General features: G+C 47.2%; 1 protein-coding gene across 1 annotated transcript; it reads right to left on the bottom strand.

Moving 5' to 3' along the window:
- Positions 1–2,164: 2,164 nt before the first annotated feature.
- Positions 2,165–5,521, bottom strand: LOC123111264 (uncharacterized). The gene is made up of 2 exons (XM_044532024.1): positions 5,122–5,521; positions 2,165–4,926 (listed from the first exon to the last, which is right to left on the bottom strand). Exons 1-2 carry the CDS (start codon positions 5,264–5,266, stop codon positions 2,873–2,875), a joined length of 2,199 nt encoding a protein of 732 aa, XP_044387959.1. The 5' UTR covers positions 5,267–5,521; the 3' UTR covers positions 2,165–2,872.
- Between the last annotated feature and the right edge of the window lie 4,347 nt (positions 5,522–9,868).

The following is a 9,868-nucleotide window of genomic DNA, read 5'->3' as shown; positions in this document are numbered from 1 at the left end:
CCCAGCCACTGGAATGCAGACGCGTGGATGCCTTTTGGTCCCGGTTGGAGCCACCAACCGGGACCAAAGGCCCCCTGACTGGGCTCGGCGCACAGGGCCACGTGGAGGCACATTGGTCCCGGTTCGTGTTTGAACCGGGACTAATGGGTGGAGGTATTAGTAACGACCCATTAGTCCCGGTTCATGAACCGGGACTGAAGGCCCTTACGAACCGGGTCTAATGGGTGGTTTTCTACTAGTGTACACCCATCTCATACCCTACTTTGAAAACCGTATCACTCGTCTCTAGAAACGAGATCCAATAACCGCTAGAGAAATATCAGTTGTTGCATCACTCCATGCAACATAGAATTGCAATCATTCGTCGTCAATCCAGAAGATTGGAGAAACCGGATCATGTCACTGAAGAGGTCATAGTCGATGTACCAAGATCTGATCAATTGCCAAGATTTGAAGAGAGCCAACAAATTTGGCAACGCCTAGCCCTCGCAGGTCATTCATTCGTCAACGACCGATTGGACGTCGTTGAGGTAGGAGAGACCGGAGAGACCTTATTCCAATGTATCATCGCCGCCACCATTCATCGATGCCACCGCGAAAACAAAAGCCTAGGAGAAACAACAACTAAGAAAAAGGAAAGGGAAAGATTCCCACTCCCCTAGCCACCGAAACCACCAGGCAGGAAAGACCGAAAGAGGAAGGGGGAGGATTGTTTGTCAAAAGAGACCACCTGCCGGATCGAAATGACAAAAAAGACCATCTCTGAATTAGATTGACAAAAGAGACCCCCTCGGTCGTGGCGGCAGGCGCGCCAAGCGACACGTGGCACCTGCCGCCACGCCGTGAGGCGGCCGACCCCGCCGCCACGCTGCCAGGCGGCGAGTCGCTGGCGACAGGATTCCAGGCGGCAACGGAACGGTGACTGGTCTGGTGGGCCACGCCGCCACCATTTGAGGCGGCCGCCACTGTACCTGCTGCGCTCGGGCCGACACACTGCTACTGCCGCACGCGGGACGGGTGGGCCCTGCCGCCACCGTGTGAGGCGGCTGGCACTGTAGCTGGTGGCACTGTATTATGTGTACCACACACTGGAGCGCATTTGCTTGAACCGGACATAGCAGCTTTTTGGTCGTCCAATCAGCCTAATCACTAGAGATGATCTTAGCTAGCACCGGAAATGCATCTAGTCAAAACCGTGCATGCAATGATGCCACTCAGTGACCCAACCCGTGCATGCAATGGTGGCAGCAACTACAGTTCCGGCCGCCTCATACGGTGGCGGCAGGGTCCACCATACCCATGTTCCGTTCCGTCCTGTGTGGCGAGGGGCTGAAAAACTGTAATGCACAGGCTGCCGTCTAGCAGCGTGGCGGCGGGGCCGGCCACCTCACGGCGTGGCGGCAGGTGCCACGTGTCGCCTGGCGCGCCTGCCGCCACGACCGAGGGGGTCTCTTTTGTCAATCTAATTCAGAGATGGTCTTTTTTGTCATTTCGATCCGGCAGGTGGTCTCTTTTGACAAAAAAATCGAAGGGGGAGAGGCAGCGACGTGGAAGAGACTCTGATAGCAAGAGTTAGTGACAAGGGGCTACTGTTACCAAAACACAACTCTTTGGCTGAGCTCACGCAGGAAATGTGTTCTGTGCCCTCTACTGGATAATATAATTCTCCTTTTTTTTGCGAGAAAACAATATAATTCTCCTTTTAACTAGACAGTATTATAAGACTTCTGATAAAGTTCAGCACAAACATTAGACCAAGAACAAGCTTTAACAAATTCCCAAAAGGACAAGAAAAAAATGTTTTAGCAAACATGGATAACAAGTTCAATTGGCACCAGTTTAACATGTTTGGGAGAAGAACAAACTACTGTACATTAATGTACAGCTAGTATAAACTTGGACTGGAGAACATGATCCAGTCAGCGTTCCAACCAGGCAAACGTTTCAGAGACCATTGCTGCTTAAATTTACAAACATTTTTTGTAATGATAAAACCTGGAACAGCCTTATTTTCATCAAGATTATAGCACAACAACATTCATGTTCCTCCATAGAGAAAATAAGGCATTCACACCTCATCCTACGGTGAAAAGAGTCTTTTATTGCAGCAGAAGTAAAAGAAAACAGACACCGAAACGTAGTAGCAAAAACAGTACCATCATCATAGTGCAAACAGACAATTCAAACCAAAACATCACAAGAATATTTCTCCACGCACGGGGCCAAGTCAGGGTTAACGCACAAATCAACACGCAGCAATTGCAGGACAGGAATTTGAACAGCTGAACCATGACCAGCATTTACAAGAACTTGGGTGCACCTGACCACTGCACCCCCTCACCAAAAGAATAATTTAGTCAGAACAAAATGCTGCTAACTATGCCTCACCACCTCTAATCACAATTCACAAATCCATTCTGGTGCAATTTCAAAAAGAAAAGTGAGCAAAAATTTGCCGACTATACCACACACTTTGAGATCCACATTTGCCTACCACTTATAAGCTTCAACATTTGATTTGAGGCACTAATCAAGACGACCGGCGACATCAGCCAAAGCACAGCTCACCAACTTGGAGGAGCATTTCCAGAACACATCCTGTTGCAGATATCCTCAAGGATCTCTACTGCATTCTTGGGAAGGTAATACAGTCAGAAATCCAAGTTGAGATCGGCAGCAGGTCGCCAGATTGGATGTTTTCAAGTACCCGTCAGGTGAAATGGATCAAGACCGACAAGGGTACTATGAGCTATATGGACCTTTCACAAGACCTACAACTCTACAGATAAATTATCTACAACAACAATACAAGGTATGAAACACTGTTCTTCATCTTCCATGTTGCAATTTTGTAAGAGCATGTGCTGCAGTACTAACTTGATGTGTCAACCTCCTTCCCATGATCTTCATTTATTGTTCTTCGGAACCTTCGTAACCATATTTCATAGTCCATTGGGTACGGGGTCCCACAAAGGCTGTCAACATAATCTGCAAATGCTTTCAAAACTGCTGCAACATCACCCAGCTTCTGTTGTATAACTCTCCTTGACCATGATGTCTCTCTCCATTGAAGTGCACTTTCAACCGAGTCAAGCTCTGGGCAGCCTCCACCACACGAGAAATATAAAAGGTATATTAAACTTTCAGCATCAGATGCGGCACATAGCTTCCCTTCCTGAAGAGCAAAAGTGGATGAAAAGAATAGATTCATCAAAGGTCGATCCCTATCTTCTAGGATAGCATGACCCCATCCAATAAGTACAAAATGTGGTTGCCTTGAACCATTGCTGACACGGATCACATTTTCTGGCCGGATATCACCGTGCCGGATTCCCGCAGATGATGCAGCAGCAAGAGCAGATAAACAGTCATGGCAACATCTCAGAGCCTCCTCAACACCAAACAATCCGTTCCGTATAAGATTTGAAATGGTCTCCCCAACTGGTGAGGTGACAAGGATTGGAGTGCTGCACAGTGGATGACCACAACTCCCACTGGAGTTCGGTTTGTTGCACGGGCCTGGATGGCCTACACGTCCAGAAGCTACCATCTGTGGTATGTATCTGCTAGAAATGTCCCTTTGCTTCATCAAGGTCAGTACTTTTGTCTGTCTTTGAACTTGGTACCAGGAATTCATATCCTCCCATGCTGGCTCCAGATGAGAAGGACTGGAACCTACATACAGCAAATAGGATTTGGTAGGCTCTTCCACAGGAACAGCACCATAAATAGGAGGCTCACTTTCTGTTCGAATATCATTGATTTGAAAACCCTTCTGGCAGTTAGAATCTTCCATGAAGACAATGGACCCTATCTCAAGCTTCAAGATTTCATCTGGTTTTACATCTACAGTGCCTTCCTCCTGCACTTCAACAATTTCAGGAGAATGACTTCGCTGCTGGAACCGAAACAGACCGTTTCCATTGGAATGTCTGTCCACCAAGTGTCTCTCTGATCTTCGACTCTGTAGCCGGGAACTATGCTCTGTGGCCAGTTCATCGAGAGAATACTTTGGTGCTCCGCAGAATTGGACCATTGAGTGGTAAACTGCAAGGAGAACTTGAAGGGTCCCAATGTCTCCCCAGTTAGCATTCCCAAGTTTATTCCATACCCGGTCAACGGAAGAAACTGTAATTTTGGCATCCTTTTTTATCCATTCAGCAGCACACTCATAAACATTGTTCAAATCAAAATTTAGCTTGTTCAGATCCCCTTGGACATTGACCACCCCTCCAAACTGTGAATCTACGAGGAGCACATAAACAGAATCTGAATTTCGAAGGACAGTGGAGGACCTGCTGAGGCTCCGAGAAAGCAATACACGAAGTGCAAAGAATAGCGCCTCCCCCAGGACAGCAGGAGACAGATGCTGGTCACTCTGCGCAGAAACCATTCCAATATCAGGTCTCAACAAAGTCAACACAACAATATGATCCCACCTCCCTTGTGAATGCTTCGAATTCTTGAGCAGAACAGCTGTCGCACAGACACCATCGAGTTTCCCACTGCCAATAGCCTTCTCGGCAGGGTAAAATCTGGAGCTCGTGCTGTGTATGCAAGCAACAGAGAAAGGCATAGCTTCCTCAGGACCCCAGAAAGCTTCCCACAGTCCCTTGATGCCAGCGTGCAGAAAATCCTCCAGGGCAAGGTGTGCAGTAGCTTCAAAAACATCCGATGTTGAGGCATGAAGAGCGTTGGGCATCCGCACTAGCTGCTGAAAAGTAACACCTTCCAGAGCATAGTCAAAATTCTGCAGCTCGGCAAGGTCAAAAGGAACATCGAAAGCCGGCTTCCGGAAACCGCAGTCCTCGCTGTCCCCAGAAAACCAATCCTCTAGGCTTGCAGTGAGAAGCTCGTTGTCCACAAACTTGCGGAGGAAATCTTTACAGGCGGATGATGATGAACTGCGCCGGTCAGGCGATTGGCCTGCCAGACACCACAAAATTCTCCAATTACAGTGTGTAAAGTTTGCACGGCAAATATGCCAAGTGATCGAATTTGAAGGACTTGAGGAAAGTACATGATTCAAGTTACTAGTATTAAGTACTGGGAAATAGCAGGACATGGCAAATAGGAGGACTCTAGTAGAGCACAGAAAGGAAGTGGATCACGGGTGCTAACCTGACGGCGTGGCCGCGTGAGAGCCGTGGCGAGGCCGGGGCCGGCGAGATCTTTCGGCGGCGAGGGCGAGACCGGCGAGATCTCGCGTGGGCGGGGCGGCGGGGTCGAGGCGCGCGAGATCTCTCGGCGGCGGGGTTGATGCCATCGTCGGCCCGCACCACACCTCACCGCCTTGTCACTGTCACCGTCGTTCTCGGCGGCAGCGGGGGCGTCGTCGTCTCCGCGGGCCGTCAGCCGAGCAACCGCCGCCTCCTCCGGCTCCTCTGCCGGTCGCCGCGCCGGATGCGGAGGGGGGGAGGCGGCGTGGGGAAGAAAAAGAGGAGAGGGGATTCGGGATCGAGCCGACTCGAGTGGCTGCTCTGGTTGATGAGTGCGTTGTGTGCTGCGGCTGCGGCTGGGGCGAAACACCTGGGCCACATGGTAAGTGAGGTACAGCTGTGCAAAAACACTCCCATCCATCTTTTCGTTCGCGCTGCCAATTCACGTCATTGTAGTTGCGACGAAAGCCCGATACGGTCACTGAACTTAAAAATACGGCTGTTACGGTCACTATATACGATGTGACGTGAATGCACGGTCACTGTTGGTCGTATGCGGTGAGTAGCCGCTCCTTTGACCACCTGTTGACCAGTCGTTGGGGACACGTGGCGATCCGCGCACCGGCCGCTGTGCATAATAAGCGAAAAAAACCTCGGGCATGTCTGAATCCCCCCAATCATCCCTACTCTGACGACGCCTCTTCGTCTTCGATTGGAGACAGGGAAGGCGCTGCATAGGCGCTGCCGCCCCGGCGATCATCGGCCTACAGGCGGCGCCGCGTGCTGATTTCTTCCGTGGCTGGAGAGGCGCCGCCGCCGCGTCAATTCCACCGGCGGTAGGTGGTGGCGATGGCCCCTGTTCGTCGCGCAGAAGGGGGGCCTCCCCCGTGTACAGTAAGTTTCATCTTGCGTAAATCCGACTTTTTTTGCGTTTTGATGTTCAAAGACACTTCTTTTTGGCCCGCATTGTCATTATAGATGGTATGCAGCTGGTAGTTTCGATGGATTGTACTAGGGTTTCGGTATTGGATTTGATGGTCTTTGGGGGTTAGGGTTTTAGATACTCGAATGAAATGATGCTATAGTCAATTATGATGCATGATGTTTCTGTCTTGTGTATCAGGCCCTCGAAGCACCAACTTCACTGTGCAAATCAACCATGGTGGATTTTTTGTTGGGCATGGAAGTAATCGTGCTTATATTAATGGTCGTGCCATTTGGTACGATAATCTGGAGAAGGTCACTTGGTCACCAATTATGATTGAACACCTTGTTGAGGAGATTGGTTATGAGATGGCAGGGAGGTTGAAGGTATACTATTGTGTCCTCATCCTTACACTCAGTAATAATGGTCTCAGGCAGCTTAGTGATGATGAGCAGACAGATAGAATGTTGATGTTTATTGATATTGGGCACCACTCCTTTAGTATATATCTTGATCATGATGAGAGCTTACAAGCAAACCTAAGTGAGGATGATGTTGTGAACTATCCTAGAGCCACTTTGCCTCCAGTATTTAGTCCTGCAAAGAGAGTGGGCAGCAGCATGACTGCAGAAACAGAGGAAGCAGAGGCAGAACCAGAGGCAGAACCAGAGGCAGCACCTACTCCTCTCCAGGTTGTATACCCTGAAGTGGAAGCAGGGAAAGATGCACAAGCTGTTGCAAATGAGGATGTTGGAGGAAGCACATCAAGTAGGAGGACCAAAAGCAGTCATGATATGGAAGCAGAGGATGATGCAAGTGATACAGTTGATGAGGACTATGACCCAGGTGTACTTGTGGACAGTGACAATGAGATAGGCAATGATGATGATGACTTGTTTGCAGATAATGTTGATGAGGATGAACCAGAACAGAAGCATAAGAACAATTCAAAGGAGCAAGTCAAGCATGGGAAACCTACAGATGAAGACAAAAGCAAGCAGCAGTACAATTCAGATGAAGACTTGTCTGAAGGTGAAGATTTGTGGGCACCTGATTCTGATGATGAGGAAATGCATTTAAAGTTCAAAACTTTCAGACCAGAGGATCTTCATAGGCCAAAATTCCATGTAGGGCAGGTTTTTGAGAGTGTGGAGCTTCTAAGGAAAGCAATTAAAGAGTACTCCTGTCAGAACAGAGTTGATATCAAGCTTCCTGTGAATGATAGGAAAAGAGTGAAAGCAAAATGTGATGAAGACTGCACATGGTACTTGTGGGCATCATATGATAGCAGAACTAAGGCTTTCATGGTGAAGAGATATGTGCATGAGCACACATGCAGCAAGAAGTGGAAGATTAGGGCTTTCACATCAAGATTCCTAGCAATGAAATACCTAGAGAGCTTTAGGGCTGATCAAGATATGAACTTGATGAATTTCTCAAGGGTTGTTCAGAAAGAATGGCATATGACACCCACTAGGATGAAACTTCAAAGAGCAAGGAGAATGGCTATGAAAATTATTTATGGTGATGAGGAAGGGCAGTACAAGCTGCTATGGAATTATGCTAATGAGGTTAGGAGAAGCAACCCTGGCTCATCCTTCTATGTTTTATTAGATGAAAATGCTAGGTTCAGCAAGTTGTACATGTGTCTAGATGCTTGCAAGAGAGGATTTATGGAGGGTTGTAGACCAGTCATCTTCCTAGATGGTTGCCACATTAAATCTAGATACAGAGGACAACTGCTTGCAGCTGTTGGGGTAGATCCAAATAACTGCATATTTCCAATTGCCATTGCTGTGGTTGAAGTTGAGGACACCCCTAACTGGTCATGGTTTCTTGACACACTCAAAAGGGACCTAGGCATCATAAACACTGAACCTTGGACTATCATGTCACACAAACAAAAGGTAAGTACCATCTTTCCTTTTCAAAGTTTATGTGTCATTACTATGTGAATGGTTGTGAATAGCTTCTGAATGGTTATGTTGCTTTGCAATTGTAGGGGCTCATCAATGCAGTTGAAGAACTGTTCCCTGAGTCAGAACACAGATATTGTGTTAGGCACATGTGGCAAAACTTTCAACAACATTTCAAAGGTGACATCTTGAAGAATCAACTCTGGAAGATAGCTAGGAGCAATACAGTGCAGTTGTATGAACAGGGCATGGAGGAGATGAAGGTTCTTAATGTTGAGGCATACAAATGGCTGCATGAGCTAGAACCACAAACTTGGGTTAAGGCTTTTCAAAGTGACTTGCCAAATGTGATATTTTGCTTAACAACATTTGTGAAGTTTTCAACAGGTACATTTGTGAAGTTTGCCAAAATGCTTTTCAATGTAGTGAATTACCAATACTTACCATGGTTTGCTGTTAAATGCAGGTATATCCTGGAAGCAAGGGAACTACAAATACTTAGCATGGTTGACAGGATTTACAGGCAACTTATGACAAGGCATTACAACAAACAGCTGGAGTCAGATAAATGGCAAGGAGATGTATGTCCAAAGATCAGGAAGAAGGTTGAGAAGGTAACAGAATTTGCAAACACATGCTATGTGGAGGGATCAGGAGATGGCTTATTCCTAGCAGGTGATAGAGGAATGGATTACATAGTGGACATGCACAAGAAAACCTGCACATGTAGAAGAATGCAGAAAGCAGGCATTCCATGCTCTCATGTGGTAGCCTGCTGCAGGAATGATAGAGTTGATCCTTTGAACATGGTTGATCATTGCTACTCAAAACATATGTTCAAGAAAGCATATGGCAATATTATATATCCTTATAGAGATAGGAGTGAATGGGAAGACTTACATGGGCCTCCAATAATGCCACCATTGTACCAGAAGCATGTTGGAAGGCCATGTACTACAAGGAGACAGGCACCTGGAGAGGTTGATCATAGAAGGGGAGGGAAGAAAATCACAAGGCATGGTGTCATTATGCATTGTTCTTATTGTGGTGATGTAGATCACAACAGGAAGGGGTGCAAGACCTTGAAGGCTGAACTGCCACCACCTAATGTGCCTCCACCAAATGATCAACCATCTTCAAATGTGCCTCCTCCAAATGAAGGTAATGCTGGTGTCAATGTGCCTCCTCCAAATGAAGGTACTGCCGGTGTCAATGTCACTCCTCCAAATGAAGGTGTTGTTGGTGCCAATGTGACTCCTACAAATGTGGCTCCTCCATATGGTGATCTCATGGTTGACAACATGATTGCCCAGGTACTACTGATCTCCTCATCAAATGTACATTCTTTGTAGATGAATATCCTATTGTTCTCATCAAATGTACATTCTTCATAGATGCCAACAGCAAGGGTTGTGGAACAAAGGCCAGTACCTGCTTCTGCTTTCCTTACTGCTGCCCAAGTGCTGCTCAACCAGAGTAATGGAAGCCAAGGGAGCCAAGCTAGTTCAAGCACCATAAGGCCAGGTGAGTTGGCACAGAAATTGGAGGCCATGAAGAATCAGAAAGATAGGGAAGTAGAGGAGAGGAAGAAGGCAATACTTGCATCTAGAAGAGAAGAGGAATTGAAGAGAGTTGAAGAGATAGCAAAAAGGAAACATGAGGTTGCACAGAGGAAAGCTGAGCTTGCAGAGAGAAGAAGGTTGGCTACATTGGAGAGAACTGCCAAGAAGAAAGAAGAAGCAGAATTGAACAAGAAGGTTCAAGCTGAGACAAGAAAAATTATTGAAGAGACAAAGAAAACAATAGCTGGTGAGAGGAAAGCCAAGCAAGAAGCAGAGAGGAAAGCTGCTGCTGAGAAGAAGGAGGCA

The sequence above is a fragment of the Triticum aestivum genome, chromosome 5B (genome assembly GCF_018294505.1).
Source record: "Triticum aestivum cultivar Chinese Spring chromosome 5B, IWGSC CS RefSeq v2.1, whole genome shotgun sequence".
NCBI lineage: Eukaryota > Viridiplantae > Streptophyta > Magnoliopsida > Poales > Poaceae > Triticum > Triticum aestivum.
Note: the sequence above shows the minus strand (reverse complement) of the source record. Positions and strands in the feature narration are given on the sequence as shown.

What these genes read in the sequence shown, in the direction of transcription:
- LOC123111264 (XM_044532024.1), bottom strand. Translation starts at nt 5,266, where the DNA reads ATGGCATCAACCCCGCCGCCGAGAGATCTCGCGCGCCTCGACCCCGCC. An exon ending in TCACGCGGCCACGCCGTCAG is followed by an intron (nt 4,927 to 5,121) that starts GTTAGCACCCGT and finishes GGTGTCTGGCAG; the next exon opens with GCCAATCGCCTGACCGGCGC.